At 39.2% G+C, this 19,812-nt stretch overlaps 3 protein-coding genes across 6 annotated transcripts; 1 reads left to right on the plus strand and 2 right to left on the minus strand.

The window, feature by feature from the left end:
• Positions 1-15: 15 nt before the first annotated feature.
• On the minus strand, positions 16-3,410 carry LOC130566064 (uncharacterized). The gene is made up of 9 exons (XM_057353278.1): positions 2,961-3,410; positions 2,175-2,254; positions 1,936-2,030; positions 1,647-1,799; positions 1,311-1,425; positions 1,034-1,128; positions 736-888; positions 300-420; positions 16-114 (listed from the first exon to the last, which is right to left on the minus strand). Exons 1-9 carry the CDS (start codon positions 2,989-2,991, stop codon positions 16-18), a joined length of 942 nt encoding a protein of 313 aa, XP_057209261.1. The 5' UTR covers positions 2,992-3,410.
• A 2,726-nt stretch (positions 3,411-6,136) lies between these two features.
• Positions 6,137-10,262, plus strand: LOC130566097 (uncharacterized). Of its 4 annotated transcripts, none has more exons than XM_057353323.1 (7): positions 6,137-6,207; positions 8,579-8,649; positions 8,740-8,765; positions 8,857-9,300; positions 9,448-9,576; positions 9,682-9,887; positions 9,961-10,262. In XM_057353323.1, the coding sequence occupies exons 4-7, from the start codon at positions 8,873-8,875 to the stop codon at positions 10,044-10,046; spliced, it is 849 nt and encodes a 282-aa protein (XP_057209306.1). In that variant the 5' UTR covers positions 6,137-6,207; positions 8,579-8,649; positions 8,740-8,765; positions 8,857-8,872; the 3' UTR covers positions 10,047-10,262. The 4 variants fall into 4 exon arrangements, with proteins under 4 accessions (XP_057209306.1, XP_057209303.1, XP_057209304.1 ...); XM_057353320.1 differs by having other exon boundaries at positions 6,143-6,207; positions 8,740-8,759; positions 8,855-9,300; XM_057353321.1 differs by having other exon boundaries at positions 6,143-6,207; positions 8,743-8,759; positions 8,855-9,300.
• A 1,825-nt stretch (positions 10,263-12,087) lies between these two features.
• On the minus strand, positions 12,088-14,954 carry ccn2a (cellular communication network factor 2a). The gene is made up of 5 exons (XM_057353319.1): positions 14,596-14,954; positions 14,127-14,343; positions 13,791-14,042; positions 13,413-13,624; positions 12,088-13,309 (listed from the first exon to the last, which is right to left on the minus strand). The coding sequence occupies exons 1-5, from the start codon at positions 14,653-14,655 to the stop codon at positions 13,013-13,015; spliced, it is 1,038 nt and encodes a 345-aa protein (XP_057209302.1). The 5' UTR covers positions 14,656-14,954; the 3' UTR covers positions 12,088-13,012.
• Between the last annotated feature and the right edge of the window lie 4,858 nt (positions 14,955-19,812).

The following is a 19,812-nucleotide window of genomic DNA, read 5'->3' on the forward strand; positions in this document are numbered from 1 at the left end:
AAGACTTGGAAGTTCTTACCTGAGACAATCAGGTAAGGTGCGGCCGGAAAAACGAATCAATTGGTAAACCAACGCCTTCGCCTTATTCTGGAGACCCTTCGCCGTCACAGCCTCCTAGAGATCACAATATTATCAATAGTTAATGTATGTATTATAACTGTTGGACACTCAGGCTGGTATCGAAATGTTTGGGTCCACCTCCAGACTCTCATAAATAATCGATTGACCAGGCTCAGCTCGGACACCACAAATTCAGACATCACACTGCTAATAGACTGTTCAGCAGGAATGAGGCTTACCGGCGGTGGAAGCTGGGCGTGTTGTCCGGTCGAGGGGGGAACAATCAGTGGGGGATTCTCTGGATTGAGAGTCTTCCAGACAGGATGGGTTGATTCAGGAATAAAAAATATGGAAGGAAACCTAGAAACACAAAACACTGTAAGTGCTGTTTCTGCAAACATTTCAGCACCAAGCAATAGTAGAACAATAGTAGAACATTTACCCAAACTGACAATAAAAAGCATTGTTGTCTTTACATGTTGCCTTAAATTCCATGACTTCTAACTACTGTTATCACCAGTGTGCCAAATGACAAACATTATTGACAGGTGCTGCAGCAGCCATCAAAACCATCACCAGCCACTGGCTTTAATAACCAATCCAAGAAGTCCAGTTTTATCTCATGGAATCCACAGATACCTCACACACACACATAGAAAAAGAAGTTTCCCATACCTCTCGATGAACTTGTGGACCCCTATCAACTTTTGACGCCAACGTTTACTATTGTGCATCTGGACCATCTTTTCAACAATCGCCATCCTCACTTCTCTGTGTGCCTCCTCTGACGATACAGCAAACTCAATGAGCTTTCTCTCTGCCTCGTTTCTGTAAGGGAGAGACATCATCATTCTAAACCATCTCAGCTCTCTAACACATACTGTATGTATATGATAAGTGTGTCTTAGTCACTAGAAGATTAAAGAGTAAAATGTTACTGCACTGAAACAACTGAAGACTTGGAAATTCTCACCTGCACCATTTAGACAGGGTGGGACCGGAACAACGAGTTAATTGTTGAACCAAAGCCTTTGCCCTTTTCTGGAGATGATTCCCCATCACAGCCTCCTAGAGATCACAATGTTATCGTAAGTTAATGTATGTATTATGACTGTTGGACACTCAGGCTGGTATTCAAATGTTTGGTTCCACCTCCAGATTCGTCATAATCGATTGACCAGGCTCAGCTCAGACACCACAAATTCAGACATCACACTGCTAACAGACCCTTCAGCAGGTATGAGGCTTACCGGAGGCTGGTCGTGTTGTCCGGGTGAGGGGACAACAATCAGTGGGGGGTTCTCTGGATCGAGAGTCTTCCATAAAGGATGATTTGCTTCAAGAATAAAAAATATGGAAGGAAACCTAGAAACAGATATAAAATACTGTTAGTGTTGTTTCTGCAAACATTACAGCACCAATATTGTCTATCTAAATCTTTACCAGCCACCGACTTTTAATAACCAATCCACAAACTCTAGTTCCTGCTCATTAGATGTGAACTGATGAATTTAAGACATGTTCATGTATTATCTTATGAAACCCACAGATACCTCACACACAAAGAAAATTAAAGTTCCTCATACCGCTCGATGACCTTGTGGACATCTATCAACTTGCGCTGCCAAAGTTTGATGTTGTACATCCGGACCATCTCTTTCATCATGGTCAGCCTCAATACTCGACGTGCCTCCTCTGAGGATTCGGCAAGTTCAACGATCCTCCTCTCTATCTTGTCTCTGTAAGGAAGGAATATCATCATTCTAAACCATCTCAGCTCTCTAACAATTATGTGTCTGATCAGCGTGTCTTACTGGAAAATTAAAGAGTAAACTGCAACTAAAATTAAACAATTGAAGACTTGGAAGTTCTTACCTGAGACAATCATGTAAGGTGCGGCCGGAAAGACGAATTAATTGGCAAACCAACGTCTTCGCCTTATTCTGGAGACCATTCGCAGCCACAGCCTCCTAGAGATCACAATTTCATCAATAAAGATCTATATGTATTGCACACTCAGGCTGGAATCAAAGTGTTGTCTTTTGTGATGATACAAACACTCTAGACTCATTAGAAAGCATATTTTAAGCTGACACAAGCTAACAGAACCTCACCTGAGAAAGCTTGATATTGGTGGACAACTCTGCCTCTGTCTCCACAGAGAGATCATCCACCTCTGTCACTGCCTTCTTGTCTGTAAAGAAAAGAGTGAAGAAACGCAAATTTAGGGCTGTGTATTGGCAAGTGCCTCCCGATACAATACATATCACGATAGATGGGTCACGATACAATCAATATATTGCTATGTATTTCGATACCATACACATTTGCGATATATTGCAATACATTAAATAGAAAATGTAAAAAGTAGAGCTAGAAATACAACAAGCTGTTGTCATTTTTGTCTAATGCACTGCAGTAGCCAAGTGACTTGTGTCATGACTTGCAAGCATTATTTTATGTAACTCATTACTTATTTTGAAAACCAAAGCACACCCACACATCAGCTATGAGAGCTCGAAGCGTTCTTATATTTTTCGCCATGCTCGCTTCCACTTACTTTTGGCCGTATGTATATGACATGATTTAAAAAATATATCGATAGTAGAGGTATCACTATTTTTTTTAATTTAAAAAAACTGCACGGCCCACAGTTTGAGAACCACATACTACTAAGCAAACAGATGATTACATGATATTTAGACTAACGTTCGTTGAATTAAAAGCACGCTGTACAGCCAATGAATTATTGCTTTCAGTCACGAATATTGTCTGACTTGTTGCTAATGTCAAACATCGATTAACAAGTATGAAACACAATAGCAACAATGCTAACGTTTCGTAAATACTTAAGATCATAGTATCACTTTTAATTAAAAAGAGAAAATATATTTACTTACACGTCTCATTGGTGACGATAACACAATCCATGACTTCAAAAGAGCAAAAATCTTGCGAAGAAAAACAAGGAACGCTGCACCGATCGCTTCACACTCTCGCAAAAACACCAAACAGCCGCCGAACTTTAAACCCACAACACTATGAAGCGCGCGCTGGCTTATATAGCCTTGCTCAGGTTATGACGTTTACTGTACTATGCCGTCATAATTAGGCTTATCGTTTAAATCTTTAAAAACATTTATTATTAAGCCTGTTTTATGCTACCCTTTCTTGTTATTTCCTGTTCTCTGTTGCAAAAATAAAAAACATATATACGAAATAAGCAAACAAATAAAACGCCATCCAGTTTAAGAACCCAGTCAGTGAAATCTAGCGGCGAGGCAACCAACGGCTCGCTACACCCCTCCCCCTCCCTTTCGAAGCACTACGTCTACCACGGCTGAGGTGCCGTTTACTTTACACTAGCCAATGCCATATGTATATTATATTGCATTTCTGCAAATAGATCATCCAAAAAATTACACACTGGACCTTTCAGTATTTTGCATTGCTAGCTTTTAATAGCAAATAGACATTTCTAAAAATAGCATTACAATGTTAACATTTACACATTAAGACTGAATTTTCTGTAGTGCTTTCATTTATGTTGACTGTAATAAATATGTATGTGTTGGGTGGAAACGTTTTTTCATTACAATGTATTTGGTTTAAAATCTAGCTGTTCTGGAATTCTTATAAAGGGATCCTTATCTCTTCAGATGCAATATCTTTTTAGGGAAATACACATTTAAGAATACATCATTATTTAAATCTAACTAAGAAATGAAAAGAACATAGCAGCAAACCAGTTTAAACACTGGTTTGCAGTGTACTGTAACCTAGTTATATATTAGCATAGACATGGCAGAAATCCATTCACAACATGTTTAAAATATGGCAGCGGCAGGAAGGTTTGCTTTAGCCTGTTTTAAACTGCTAAATACATATAAAAATGCTAACAGCTAAATTTTAACTACTGCTAATATTATTATACCACTATTTGCATACTGTTTATTTAGTTCTGCTAAGTAAGTATGTTTTGTTTATATATAATCTATGATGTATAATAATTATATTTTTCTACATTTAGTGTCACTCTCACCATAAATGCCTGCCTTTGAACGATGTTTACTAGTTATTGTAGTCAAGAAGGTGAATTGCCCAGGAGAAAGGGCATTCAGTAGGCTAAAATAATGAATAAAGGATGCAGATCATAGGGTGCGTGGATTAAGGAAAAAACAAATGCTTTGTAGACATTTTTTGCATTTGTACCGGCTATTATGGCAACCTCTTACTGCACACATTAAAGTCAACATGCAATCAAACAGGAACATTTTAAGTGTTTTACACGGTGTTGCAGTGATTATTATAAATGATTTATCCGTGCACACCATTATTTATTTTTATTCATTTGCACTTGTAATCTTCAACATTTCAACATTTTGGACTCACCAGAGTTTGATTGACAGGCAATCGGATCAATCATAATGCAGATATATGCCATTTTTTTATTCAACAAACAACCCAGACAGGTGTGTCACTAGATTAACTTTAGTAGATACTGTATGTGCATTGACATATTTATACAGTTGAATTCGTGCAACTAGAACTAGAATCGGTTAACACAGGGGTTCCCAAACTTTTCATCCCGCGACCCCCAAAATAACAGTGCCAGGGACTCGAGACCCCACTATCCTCGGAGGTGGGTAAAGTATACAAACATTGTGCACAACTGTGCACCCTGCCTTGTCTTTGGTTGATATTAACCAAAGTTTCATTCCGACAAATAAAAATATCCTAAATTTAAAGCCTGAAAAATAATCTGCGTGCAGATATGAATGTTTAATGTGGTGCTGTATGACTTGCTGCACCTAACCTAATGCGGTTGCTAATGTGACATAATGACCCCAGGGGTCACGATTGAGGGGGAGGAAATTCCATTTTATTTTTAACTTAACTACTATTTTTACATTTTGTTACACTTATTGATTAAATAGGCTATTCCTAATAATAAAAATATATTTCTGGATTTTTCATCTTGTGACCCCACTCTCGTGGCCTTGAGACCCCTCGGGGTCCCGACCCCTACTTTGGGAACCCCTGGGTTAACATATGCTTCTTAAACTGAAGCTCTAAACATTAATGCACCACAAAACAGTATTCATTTTTTGAATTTATTACAAATTACAAACTTTGAAAGCTGCACTTTATTTAATAGCAAAAGATCTTCTCTGTCTGCGCATTGTTAGTATCCTTTTCATGTAAAAAAGTCAGTACAAATAATGCAATTTCAAATCATATAAACCTTCTGGACTCGACTCGGACTTGGATGTTAAGGACTTGGACTTATGTCCAACTCGGCCCCTTTTGTAAAGTGTCCTGGAAAGGTGGTGCTGGTTTTTGTCCTCTGTCAGTTTGAGAGGCTCTAGCACGATTGTGCCTCGGAATGCTTTCTATTCCCTGTGATGTAACCTGAATGGAAAATGATTTGATCTTTTCCTATCATTTTTGTACCTCTGGTGAGGCTTGATCACTTTTTTCTTGCTTCAGCAAGATTCAATAAAGACTGTCACAACTGAAAACCACTTTGCCCTGTTTGTGGCTATGGACTATTTTGTTGTGATTTGCTAATGCTCATGGCAGATCCATCACATTAATGCATTGCAGTGTGTACAATAATGTGTTGCTATGTGTGATAAGGTGTGAAGGCTGCACAGCTAAATTAGATAAAGAAAGCTTCACAGAACTGTGCCAAGCATACGGCAACTGCCGGCGGCCGAGCATAACTCTTCTGGCAGTCAGCCCAGAACACGTGGTTGACTAATGAAAGTTTTCACAGACACACAAGATGAGCCAAGATGCTTTAAATACACCACAGGCTAAAACAAATATAACCTACTTAAAAGTATTTCTGTGGTAAAATTTAGTAAGTGTAAATAACTGTAGGCCTACACATGGATCATGAACCTGATCTCTTATTAACAAAATTCCCTTTGCCTGAATTCCGTAAAGCAGCTTCGCAACAACCTGCAAAAATTTGTTTTACAGAAAACAACAACAACAACAAGAAAAACCTTGGCCCTGAATGCAGCTATTTTGATAAGGCGTGGCAATGCTCGCCATTTTGACACTTCATACAATCCGTCATACTGTGTGGTACAGTGCACGCACCGCTTATTCGATTAAAATGGATAATGAAAAATGCAGGTAATAACTTTACTATGCCTCTCACCAAATAATTAACCGATCATCTTACTTATGTTGAACTTAACTTAACTTTAAGGTTGAAATTGTTGACACAAGTTTTTAACTTTTGCTCGTCATGTAGCATTTTAAGCTAACCCAGATAGCACAGGTACGTCTGTAAGATGTCCGCCGAGACCTGTAAAACATCTGATAAACGTCTTTAAAAAGCAGTTTTACAGTACACTCAGTTTAAATCATGAACATCTTACAGACATCATCTAAACATTTATATGACATCTGACAGGAAACGTCTCAGAGACGTATTGCAAATGTACATTAAATGCACACATCAAATAAACGTCTCTAGGATGTGTGTGTGCTATTAGGAAAGCTAAGATTTATAAGCCGATGTATTTTTTGTTTTAGGGACATAATGTAAGTTCATTGCACTTTCATTTATAATTAACTTCATTAACTAATGGGGTAGGGCAAAATAAAATGAACACCCACTGGGGATAATGGTATTTGTTTTGGCTACTGGGACAAAAACACAATTTCTAAGCGAGTAGCAAGTTCCCTATTCCAACCCTTGAAGCAACTATGTTCTGATAGACAAAATGTACATTTCAATTAGGGCTGTGCAAAAATATCGATACATGTAACTATCGCAATAATTTTTTTCAATAGTGTATCGATAGTGATACCTCTACTATCGATATTTTTTTAAAATCATGTCATATACTGTACATACGGCCAAAAGTAAGTGGAAGCGATCATGATGAAAAATATAAGAACGCTTGGAGCTCTCAGAGCTGATGTGTGGGTGTGCTTTGGTTTTCAAAATAAGTAATGAGTTATATAAAATAATGCTGTTTGTAGGCTTCACAAGTCTTGACACAAGTCACTTGGCTACTGCAGTGCATTAGACAAAACGTTTATTAAGAAAAGTAACAATGACATTTATTGTGCACCAGCGCATTTACAGCACGGATGAACCAGGGGTTTTATACTGCCCATGTTCATTGTTTTAACTGTAATGCACCACAACAGCCAAGTGACTTGCGTGAGCCACCTTATTCCCCTGTGCTACCCACTTGAGGGGCGCAATCCACAGTTTGAGAACCCAAACCTCTGATCTAAAGGTCCATGCATCACACATCATGGCCACTCTGCAGAGGTAAGGGATGTTTTTACACTTATCCTTACAGAAAACTCCCGGTGGTGCACAGCATGTTGTATTTCTAGCTCTACTTTTTACATTTTCTATTTAAAGTATTGCAATATATCGCAAATGTGTATCGTATCGAAATACATACCAATATATTGTACCATGACCCATCTATCGCGATATGTATCGTATCGGAGGTACTTACCAATACGCAGGCCTAATTTCAATGTAGACTATTCCAAAATTTCATGAATCTACACTCTTAAAATAAAGGTGCTTAAAAGGTTCTTCACAGCGATGCCATAGAAGAACCATTTTTGGTTCCACAAAGAACCATTCAGTCTAAGGTACTTTAAAGAACCATCTCTTTAGTACTTTTTATAACCTGAAGAACCTTTATACGCCACAAAGAACCTTTTGAGAAGGTTCTTAGAATGTTAAAGCCCATTGCACATTGAGTCCGAAATTTGCGTCCGAAATTTCCGCACGTTAAAAAATAAATACGACCTCACGTTGTGTCAATCACATTTACACACTGCCTCCGATATTTTCGTCCTTCATAAAAAAATCGGCCCGGGTTCGATTTTATGTGTTTTTCGCATCCGTCAAGCATTTTGAGAGGCCTTTTTTAACAATTCAGAGACACCGTACAAACAAGAGCCAAATACGAAAAACGCATACGAAAATTTCGGACTGTATGTGCAAAGACCTTAACCCTTTATAGGGCACTCATTGAAATACTTAGAAATTCAAAATTTCAACCCTGGAGTGTTATTGGAGGTTATTACAAGACTTTGAACTTTTGTGACTTAAAAGAAAAAAATGTTTTAACAAAAAAGCAAAAAAGTTGGCATCGTGAACCACCTTTATTTTTAAGAGTGTACTGCAAGAAAGTGTGAAGTGGTATTAAAGGCAAAGGTCCAACACCCTATCCGCTTGTTAAGTCTGACAAAACTACCGAAAACAACAATCCTGACCTTAATCTCCATAGTGAAATCTCAGGTGGCCAGACAGCAATTTGTTGTTAATTATTTATAAAAATAGTGAAGTCGTAGATTCTGAGCAGTGCTCATAAACAGTCAATTGTCGCCTTACTTGAAACGAGTGGAGGCTTGGACCCAGAAATTGATATCATCTTTTTTCTCGGTTCTCATTACTTTTGACTGTAAACCCCCTGTAATGTCTTATCCTTTAATTTATTCTGTTGTTTCTACTATTACACAGTCTTGACGGTTTTGAATTGAAAACTGACGGTTTTGATTTTAAAACCATTCTAAGGCATCTCCTAGATCAAGGTATGAAATTATATCAGACTTGTAAAACGTACAGCTCTCATTATTATTGTTCATATACATGACACTAAATTTCAACTTGTTTCCCAACAGCAGATGAACTGGTGATGAAAAGTTTGGTAAGAAACCAAGAATTAAAAGAACACATCTTTCTGATGTATTAAATTGCACCCTCATTATCTCTGGTTAATTTCTTCTTTATCTTTTTAGTTCAGAAGGGTTGCCCATGACCTCTATGGACAAGATCTCTCTGCCAGCTAATGGTCAATATGGCCCATTCAAGTTCAGTAATATGTGTGTCGTTGATTCAAGTCTGATGGCCTCATATTGTTGTTATTTAAAAACGGATCAGGTTAGATCGCTTTTTGGCTCTCACAAAATACTGCGAGCAGTTATGGTTTTTATGGGTGCTAAAATGTATAATGAGGCCAAAGCATGTTGGTTGTTTGCACAAATGGATTTGTACGAGAGTTCCAAAATAATTATAACTAAAGCGAACAACACCGATACACAACAATTTGAAGTAAATGCTTGGAGTGAACCAACAGACCATTTAAACATATTTAATGAACTTGTATTGGTCAAATATCATTTTGATGAGGACAGAAACAGCCCATCTGCATGTATTTTTCAAGTTCTCTCTAACATATTAAGGTAATTTGCTCAAGTTTTGTTGAAACTTTTTATATTTATTTTTAATATTGCAGTGTTTATTTGAAGTGATTTATCCATGTCAGATATTATAATAAAATGAATGTGCCCTCATAATCTTTTAATAATCTTATTTTTGTTTTTGCAAAGCACATTTGAACACCTTGGAGATGTGCGTGCCTTGGGTATGAACGAGCACAAACCCACGCTCATTTTGGTGGATATAAATAGGCGCAAGGACACAACTCCACCCCTGATTATCTCTGATTGCTACAGCAGGTATAGAAGCAACAAATCTGTTCATACCTGTACAAGAAAAACAGCAAAGAGAGGTCTATACAAAAGCGTGCTATTCACAATGCTTCCCAATCACTTTTTTCTTAGGATCTATGAACTACAGTTTCTAGTAATGACGCGAAAATCATTTCACAACCATGTCATTGTGGGTTTACTTCTCTCTGAATGGGCCCTCTATGATGATCTGAAGACAGACTATGATGATTTTAACCCTAAGAGTGCTGATTTTAAAGAGGATTTCATCATTCTCCTGGCTGGCTATGTCAACATACCACAGGATGAACCTCACGATGGTATGAGTTTTATTGTTATGGTACTGTATGTTTATTGCGTGTCTTTCTCACACATGACTTTCTCTTTTAACAGTGCCATTTGGCATTGCTGAAGAGGGAAGATACGGGACCAGAGTTTTCAACCCCTCTCGCAATCAACCAAAAGAGCACCTAGACTGACGACTGGATGACTGTTTTTATGAACATCATTATCTTTACCTTTAAAACTTCTCTGTCAAAATATACCACAATTAATAAAATATATTTACACATTTATTCATTGATAGGTTTGGATTTTTTTGTCTATAAAGAACAAACCAAGCGATGCAGTAGGCTACAAGCTCACATGCTTGTATTTGTTGTTTTACACCAGTTCAAATAAAGCTCTACATGTAAACCAGACTGTAAGGTATATGTGCAGATGATTAAAAGCAGTCAGGCCTATAGTTCACGATAGTAAGTTTAGCTAATAAATGGAAAAAAAAACATAGAGGGGTGACAAAACAAAACACTACTTCTTCATCTTGTTATACTATATGCTGCCGTGTCCTGTTGGGAGAAAAACACAAATAGAAGATATTTGGAAAAACAATATGGCAACCAAACAACATTGGCCCCCATTGACTTTAATAATATGGACACAAAATAACTGTTTGGTTACAAGCATTCTCCCAAATATATTTCTCTGTGTTCCTCAGAACAAAGAAATGTATACAAATTTGGAACAACTCGAAGGGGAGTAAATGATGACAACATTTTTGTTTTTGGGTGAACTATCCCTTTAAGGCACTTGTCTCACCTGTAGCGTGTTGTGTTTGTTTTGGCCAACAGAGGGCACTGCTTGCTATAACAACCTCTAGCCGTGTTATCGTTCGCATTCATTTAAGAAAGTAAGAATGATAGAACATTTTTGTCTGCTGTAAAGTAAGTCACGCAATAACACATTGGCCTAATCTCCCACATTAATATAATCTTATGCCTACATCGCGTTTAATACTGATCTGCAAGAAGGCACGTGCACGTGTTATGCGACACAAACAAGAAAACGTTTCAAATGTACAGTACAGTGCTCACTAATGTGGTGTACAGGATTAGCTGTAAAGAGAATGAATGAATGTGTGTTTGTCATGTTGACGGTAGGAAGTTGTTAGGATGGTTCGAAAGCAAGTTACTTACCATACTCTGATTTTCTCACGCTGTCGTCCTTTTGTTTTGGTGTTTTAAGTCACATTTAAGCCGTTTCCGCTACAAAAGTTGAAGCACTAGATGGCGCTCATTAGACATAATATGAATCCAGTATTAAAGGGAAAGTTCACCCAAATTGAAAATTCTGCCATGAATTACTCACTCTCTCATTGTTCCAAACCTGTATACATTTATTTGTTCTGATGAACACAGAGAAAGATATTTGGACGAATGCTTGTAACCAAACAGTTCTTGGCCACCATTGACTACAATAGTAAGAAAAAATTACAATGGTAGTCAAAAGTGCCACAGAAGAACGGTTTGCTGTCCTACAATATTCAAAAATCTTATTTTGTGTTCAACAGAGTAATTTTTCCTACTATGGTAGTCAATGGTGGCCAAGAACTGTTTGGTTATAAGCATTCTTTCAAATATCTTTCTCTGTGTTCATCAGAACAAAGACATTTATACAGATTTGGAACAACTCAAAGATGAGTAAATGATGAGAGAATTTTCATTTCTTGTTGAACTATCCCTTTAAAGATTACTCTAACAACGCGCATCTCTGTTTTCCCTTGCAATGCACATCTCTGCCTTATGTTTTATCAGCAACAGCAAGTGTTTTATTGTTTGGCTCTGTTTCTGACACATTCTTTGGAATTGGATTCAGTGTAAAGTAAACCTAGGGTGTGAAACTGGGTTGCATTTTCAATGCTTTCAATTTATTAATATTTTAAACTCTGTTTCACATTTTAAACCAAGAGTACACTAAATGTATCATTCAATAATACACAGTACATGTTTGTATGTGTTAAAAGGAAATGCTAGCGACTTAATGTTATGAAACAGCTATGCACAAGCACGTGAAATGAGTGCATATGGAGTATTATGTGTATATGTCATAGGACTCTCTGTGTGGTCCTGAGGATGATGGGCTGCACACAATTTAAGCGTGAACATCAGAGGCCTTTGTAAAAACGTGTGGTTGACATCATGTGTGCTGTATGTGTGTAAAATGACTGAAAAGACTTAAGAGTTTATATAAAAAATATAATATTTTATTTCAAACTACAAAAGTGACAACATGTAACCTTTTGGTCACACTTCTCAATAAAATATTGAACAAACTGTAACAAGAACAGTCAAGTCAACACGACAAGCTAGCATTAAAACAGTGAAGCAAGAAAATAAGACAGACAAAAAATGCTTTGTTTTTAAATTAACTTAAGCTGTACAAAATATGTACATTATTTACAGCTTTCTAAAAATAGATACTGTAATAAAAAAAGAATGAAGCTACAATTCATCCAGTCTTTTTGACAGGGGTACTGACGTTCTCCCAACAGGAAGAGCCAGACGGTCAAACACTCAGTGCTATTATAACCTTCGTAGTTCTTGGCCAAACTTCACGTGTCTGTTCAGCTCAGTCAAACTGTGAGCTGGTATGTAGAAACACTGAACTAAACACAAGAGTTTCTCTCTTTTCTACATCTTTCATCTCCTCTCAGCGTGGTGAGCCGTTTAGCTTCTGTCGTTAAAAGCTGCCATCCATTCGCTTCTTAATCTTTACGCTCTCAGATTCTTAATCCGCCCACCACAGTTTAGGGGAGGGGCTTGGCTTCATCTGCCAATCAGTGACACTGGGCGTCACAGAGTCGGACTATAGTGCAGTATTGTTTTAGGGGCGTCCGAACAGAGCCCGGTCATTTTTTAAGCCCTGCCCACTGTTTTCAACCTTACTTCAAGGCAAAGTAGCCTTAGACATCCACCATAAAAAATGAATAAACATATATAGATCTGAGTCCATGTACATGATATACTTAGACACAAACACAAAAAACATGTAAAATGAAAGAAACTATAAAAAGACAAACAAGTGTGCTGAAATAGGAGATGGATATCTGTTCGATTCAAGTGGACAGTCTCAGGATGGTTTTCTACTACTAGTCGTAGTCGTCGTCTTACGCCATGTCACCGAGCATCTTCTTGTAATACATGGACTCAAAGATGTCATTCTCCCCTGGGCAGTTGTAGTGGCATGCGCAGGTCTTGATGAACATCATCTGCTTCTTCATGACTTGGCCGTCTGGGCACTTGAACTCCATGGGCAGGGTGGTGGTTCGGTGAGGGGTGCAGCAGCGACCGTCGGTGCAGACGCCGCAGAACTTGGGCCTGTAGGACTTGGTGGTAGTGCAGCCGGAAATCTCGAACTTCATGGGCTTGGAGAGACGAGGGGTACGGATGCACTTTTTCCCTTTCTGTAAAAAGTCAGAAAGACATTTAGCCATCGTATTCTATGTGAGGTCATTATTTTGTGCTCTCAATGGTTTACTCTCACTTGACTATGAGTAAGCTGCTCACCCTAATTTTCTCTTCCAGATGTGACTCGCAGGGGCGGACCATGCAGAGGCGAGACTGCTTCTCCAGACGACACTCTCGGTTGTCATTAGTGACGCGGGTAGAGATTCCCAAGCCACATGTCTTTGAGCATGCGCTCCATTCTGTGGTCTGGACCAGACAGTTCTCTCGCATCATGGAGGGGTCAGGCCCGTATGTTTCCTCCTCTCTGTAAGCTACAACAGGAAGACAAGACATTAGTCATCACATTCCATTCAGTACTACGATGTCATCATGGTTCAGATGACTGTATTACATCACCACACTGATATTTATTCCAACCACCTTAATGGAGACCATTACTGTGTTTGTATATGTGTGAATCATTCATGACGTGCTTACCTGCCAGAGCTGAGCCCACAAAGGTGTTCTGGTGAGGGGAATCGCACACCCACTCCTCGCAACACTTCCCTGGCACCTTCACTCTTCGTGGCATCGGGCAGTCAGGACTGGGTAGTCTGATGTCCATCCCGCAAAGTGGCACGCAACCCACGGCGCCGTCCAGGCACGTGCACTGGTATTTGCAGCTGCTCTGGAAGGACTCGCCGCTGCGATACACCATTCCGTTAAACACACAGGTGGCACCTTCCCTTGCTGTGGGACAGAGAGCAACGATTATAGCTAACAAGTCTGGGAACTGAGCTGGAGTTTGTGTCCGCGTGTGTGTGTCATTCTCACCTGTGCAAACTCCGATGCGACGGCCGCTCGGGGAGCCGTAGTCACAGTAAAGGCCTTTGTGAATGTCACAGACGTCTCGCTCGGTGCACAGCTCGCCCAACTGCTTGGCACACACTCGGCAGCATCCACAGGGGTCCAGTACCAGGCTATCGCCGGGCGGACACTGGGGAGGCGTATCGGGGCACTGGCATTGTCCACTGCACTCCAGAGCTGTAGCCTGAGGAAGGTGACATAATATTTTTAGACATTCTTTTGTACATTTTTGATCTTTAAAAGTAGGAAATCTTGGTGTGTATTTTAAGAACACTTTTCAAATAGCTTTAAGAAGAGCAGAAGGCTTTAGAGGATGCTACAAAGAGCTATTGTTGTCTGACTGAGTTGGAAAGATGTCCTGATCACATTCAAAGTTTTTGACTTCACTATTTTCCAGAGCTACACATATATCATAAAAATGCATTAAAGAACTTACCCATCTCAAGAAGGTCAGGCACAGCAGAGAAACCACTCTCAAAGTCATCCCAGAAATCATATTGACCTCTTCTTCTGTCTTTCTGCAGTATATATCAAAAATAAATATCTTTTTCAGGATCCAACTGAGTCTCCTCTTCAGATTCGATCAAGACGATCTCGTTGTGTAGCCTTGAATCCAATTCCTCCTGTATGTGTCGAGTGAAAGCTAAAGTTTAGCTTCTGTACGAAGTTTAGGCTGAGCCAGGCAACTGTTGCTTCTCTCAGGAGGACTCGGAGCGTTCTGATTCTCCTGCAGCAGAAGGGCTTCCTTTATACATGCCCGGCTGCGGTGGACTGCCTCCACCTCAATGGAACGCTGGATAAACATGGGCATTCTTGGCATTCTTTCCTAGTTTCCTGCCCCCCTGCTCTCCACTCCCCTCTCCGCTAGACCCGCACCCTCTGCCATCCTGCATTCCAGGGCTGTCACACATCAAAATAAAAGTGCACACTTGGCATAACCTTGCTCTTGCATCGCTTGCCCGATGGTGGTTTAGGTGTCCCGACCTGTCTTCTAGATAGATGGCTGCATGTTTTACGAATGAAATAAGATAGGCTGGCTTTGGGCTCCTACTGTTTTGTTCTCTGTATAACTAAGTGATGACTGACAGATGGGGATAGCGCACGTATTAGTCTATCTTTAGCAGATAACAATCAGTTAAGTGGGGATGGTAAAAGGCTTTATTTATTCACATATAATGTTTTAATGACAAAACAATAAATTACAAAATGTATAAGATAAGCAACCATTATGTCGGGAAGTAATGTACAACAATAATGTACATTTGTGTACTGTTGTTTACATTATCTTGAATGTATTTAAAAGGGTAGTTGACCCAAAAATATAAAATCTATCATCATTTATTCAACCTCATGTTGTTGACTCAGTGGTTTTGTGTCCATACAATAGAAGTCAATGGGGGCCAATGTTGTTTGGTTGCCACATTCTTCAAAATATCTTCTTTTGTATTCTGCAGAAGAAATAAAGCCATGTTTACAATTACTGACATGAAGGTGAGAAAATGATAAAAGATCAAACAAATTTGGGAATGAACTGTCCCTTAAATGCATCACACAGTCATAAACATTTTGTTGATCGATGTATTGATCTGGACTTAAAGTGATAGTTCACCCAAAAATGAAAATTCTGTCATCACTTACTCACCCTCAGATTGTTCCAAACCTGTATATATTTTTTTGATCTGCTAAACACAATGGAAGACATTTGGAAGAATGTCAGTAACCGAGCAGACCTCGTCCCCCATTTACTGCCATAATAGGGAAAATAAATACTATGGTAGTCAATGGGGGACGAAATCTGCTCAGTCCAAATATCTTCCTTTGTGTTTAGCAGAACAAAGAAATGTATACAGGTTTGGAACAATCTGAGGGTGAGTAAATGATGACAGAATTTTCATTTTTGGGTGAACTATCCCTTTAAATCTACTTTTTTTCTGCACTTTTAGCCCAATGAACACTGTGATTTGGATCTGAGTTGTCGCTTTAATCATGCTGTTTTTCTGCATGTCTTTGCTTTCACCTGGCTAATAAGGTTTAGTCAGCTGCGTGTTTTACAGCGCAGGTGCAGTGAGATTCTTTTTTGCGCTTTCAGACAGAGAGCAGACAGAAGAGCAGGAAAGTGGCTAGACTTCAGCGTTTGTATATTTTCGTAAAAAAAAGGATCCCCAGACTCCCCTCCTCGCTCTTATGAAAGGGAGCACTGCCTCTTGCCAGCCGGCGAATCGGAAATGAAAAACTCCCAGAGAAGAAACAGGAGGTGAAGGAATGTTATCCCTCTGCCAGCAGACATACTGTTACTACATGCACAGTCTCGGAGGAAGACTTGCCTTATATGGGAATCTTCACTCCAGGCTCTATTGCACACACCCCCTCCTCTTCTCCCTCTAACTCATTCTGTTGTCCGAGCTCCTTCCAGCTGGTCTGGAAACGGCATTGCCGGTGTGCAGGTTTGTAATGGGCTCTGTCTGTCAACAACTTCTCATTCAGGTCGAGCCCTCCCCATACGGACGACTTTTGAATGACAATAAACTGTTAAGGTTACAGTAGAGAGTCGGACTATCGTGACCTACAACCAAATATCCAAAAGTATAAAAAAAGATGGTAGGAAGGGTGACATGTTTCTCTATAGCTTTGACATATAATACACTATCAGGAAAAAAAGTTGTCAAACACTGGGATGGTACCCTTTAAAAGCTCCCTAATATATACAGTACCATTTAGGTACAGATACTGCATGCATACTACACACTTGGTACCATTTACCACTGAGGTACTAATAATTCCTTTAATGCCTTTTGTCTAAGAGTGTGTTAGAGCGACATCAATAACGCATAATCACATTTGTTCAAACTTTTGGCACAAGACAAGCAAAAATCAATTAGATTTATTGTTATTGATGTTCCGCCATATTTGTGTTGCCATGTACAGTATATAGGACGTATTTTCTTAATACTTTCCTGTTTGGAGCTTCCTGATTTTAATTTATAAAATGTATAAAATTTGTTTGTGTTCATTAGAAGAAAGGAAGTCATATACATCCGGGATGGCATGAGGATTACAGTAATATGAGAGAATTCTCATATTTTGGGTGAACTATGCCTTTAAGGACCATCTACTGTATGTTATTCTGTTTATGGGCAAACTAGTTAAATTTGACATCAAGTTGATGGAACACTTTTGCTTTTATATTACAAGGTAAATACTATCTGATCAACCAAGGATGTGCCCTTGTAATGTTTTGGTCAAGCATTCATTGTTCATGTTTGAATAAATCTCGTATTTGAGGAAAGTATGTTTTGAAAGGTTTACTTGCAGCATGAACTATTCATGACCTTTGTGACTATTTTGTGATCTTACACAATGAAAGGTTGAGCTGTACACTGTCAGATTATGCATGTTAACACATTTAGCCTCGCACACCGTCAGTCATTAACAATGTGTTCTTGCACGAGATTTTCGTGGCCTCGCAGAATGAACCGTGCCCACAGTCTTGCGGTTAAATAAACACAGCTCTGTGTGTGGCGCAATTCAGGTGTGCGCAAGAATCGCGTTCTTACCTTAGTAGTCTGCGCTAAGCTCTTTTAGTGCCTGCGGCTGCATTCCTGCCTCAATGAAGCAGAAATAAATACTTTCAGCTCTGCTAAACTTTAATGTCACGCTTACTACCCCCCGAGAAGGACGAAGACCGAAACTTTACCTCCGACAGAGTAACTATTCCAGAAACAGCTTTTCACCAGATCTTTGAACAGAAGCGTATCTGTACCCCCCTCATAGAGTTAATTCAAGCTGGCACGGTGTTCTAAAAAGAGCATGAGAGGAAAGCTGACAGTGTCATAAAACAGCTGGGAGGGGAAAATGTACTGAAAGAATGTTTGAAGAATGGTGAACTGACAGTTTTGGAAAAAAAGTGATCGTAATGACTTGATTTTGAAAGCTCTGAGGTGAGACGGAGGACCGAATTTGGCAAGCTTACTGGGTATGTGTGTAGCAACCGCTGAGACAGGTCAGAGGTCATTATCTAATGATGTAATGGAAAAGACCTTAGGCATGGGCGAAATAAAAACCTGTCGACAGAAGGCCCCGGGATGTTATCACGTGACGTGCGTTTCACTTTCGTCAAAAGTGGACGGGGTCAGGGTTCGAACGCAGGCGGGTGTTCTGGTCATAATTTGGAGGCTGTTTATTGTTCTCTAGGCAAAAGCTAACAAAGCCCAAATACTTTCCTGCCTGCCAGGAGCGATTTTCCATCACTGTGCTATTCCAGAATCCCATTTTCATTCTGTCTGGACGGAATTTGAGCGCTCAGGTTACCAGTGTTCAAGCAAAATATGCTATGTAGTATTGGTATTTTAACCCAAACCGAAGACAAAATCTTTGTTTTGGATGGGTTCATTGTCTAGTCTAAAGAGTGTGTGGGGCTTCCCAAAGAACAAAGAATATTGCGGTACTTTATCATGTTATAAAACATTTGAGTTTGAAATGATGATAAGTCTTAGTATATAGGACACAGTAAAAAACAAATCACAGCTTAACTCAACATTTACATTGATTTGTTTCATCTAAATCTTTCAATCTGATGCTTCATAAATGTATCACTTGTAGCTATGGTCTCTTCAACAGGAGTTTGTAAAGTTTACAAGACTTTAACTTGAGTCAATTAAAATGTTTTAGATGCAATGAGATTTGTGAAGTAGGCCTACTTCACAAGTAAATGATTTTCCTTTTCTTCCTCTTCCGTAATATTGCTCATGAAATGAGGCGAAGGCTGTCTGACTCGCCATCCACTTCTGCACAGCCCTAAAAACAAATCGGTAGTTACAGGCATTATTATTTCCTCATGTAAAACCCAGCTGGAAATATGGCAATGTGCTTCAGAGTACGCAAGTAAACTTTTTCCATACACAGGTGCTACAATATCATCCAACAAAAACACAATTGGGTCATTTAACCGTAAACAGATTTTCTTAGAATTTCACTTTAAACCAAATACAATACATAGACCGATTTCATTGACAGTACATTAATTAATTTAGCAGACTTCCAAATGGGAGAGCATTTAACAGAGCATGTAACGTCTTGTCTATTCTAATACATTTGACAATTTTAACATTTCCTAGATTTCGCTCGTGATAATATAAGCCCAGCGTAAGCAATGAAAGAGGAGAGCATGGCGTAATGCCGCCGTTCTCTGAACTGGACGTATATGTCTAAACGCTAGGAAATCCCATGTTGTGGTTTTTTTCACGTCAGGGTTTCCTCCGTCTGGTTTGTGAGGTGGTGTTCTGGGATGGCTTCGTTTCCTCGCTTGTTGTGAGGCAGACGTTTTTGCGGCTGCATTCCTATGGGATTCAGTAGAGCATTCCTTATGGGATTTGCCTGACGTTCCTTTGCTACAATTTCTTAGTTCTTCTCTAGTTACATCATTAGCTTTCCTCTCTGCCCATCTTGTACATTATGATGTCATCATCGCTGAAGTTTTCGGGTGTGTCAGCATATGGCAAATGTGCTGCTAATTTGGGTGTTTCTTATGAAAATATTACTAAACATTGTGCGATAGAAATACATTTTTCAAATAGAGAGTATAACAAGGTCAACGGGTTCACATGTGTTGAAGATTCAGGCCTCAATGAGAAATATTCACATTATGTTTATGGAA

The sequence above is a fragment of the Triplophysa rosa genome, linkage group LG15 (assembly GCF_024868665.1).
Source record: "Triplophysa rosa linkage group LG15, Trosa_1v2, whole genome shotgun sequence".
NCBI lineage: Eukaryota > Metazoa > Chordata > Actinopteri > Cypriniformes > Nemacheilidae > Triplophysa > Triplophysa rosa.

Bases quoted from the DNA above. Each gene is read 5' to 3' on its own strand.
- LOC130566064 (XM_057353278.1), bottom strand. From the start codon at position 2,991: ATGGATTGTGTTATCGTCACCAATGAGACGT. The intron at 2,031-2,174 runs GTGAGGTTCTGT...TGTGATCTCTAG, and splicing joins CCAATATCAAGCTTTCTCAG to GAGGCTGTGGCTGCGAATGG. The intron at 1,800-1,935 runs GTAAGAACTTCC...CCTTCCTTACAG, and splicing joins ACCTTACATGATTGTCTCAG to AGACAAGATAGAGAGGAGGA.
- LOC130566097 (XM_057353320.1), top strand. From the start codon at position 6,188: ATGGATAATGAAAAATGCAG. The intron at 8,650-8,739 runs GTATGAAATTAT...GTTTCCCAACAG, and splicing joins AAGGCATCTCCTAGATCAAG to CAGATGAACTGGTGATGAAA. The intron at 8,760-8,854 runs AGTTTGGTAAGA...CTTTATCTTTTT, and splicing joins CAGATGAACTGGTGATGAAA to AGTTCAGAAGGGTTGCCCAT.
- ccn2a (XM_057353319.1), bottom strand. From the start codon at position 14,655: ATGATTTCTGGGATGACTTTGAGAGTGGTTTCTCTGCTGTGCCTGACC. The intron at 14,043-14,126 runs GTGAGAATGACA...TCTGTCCCACAG, and splicing joins TCGCATCGGAGTTTGCACAG to CAAGGGAAGGTGCCACCTGT. The intron at 13,625-13,790 runs GTAAGCACGTCA...TTCCTGTTGTAG, and splicing joins TGTGGGCTCAGCTCTGGCAG to CTTACAGAGAGGAGGAAACA.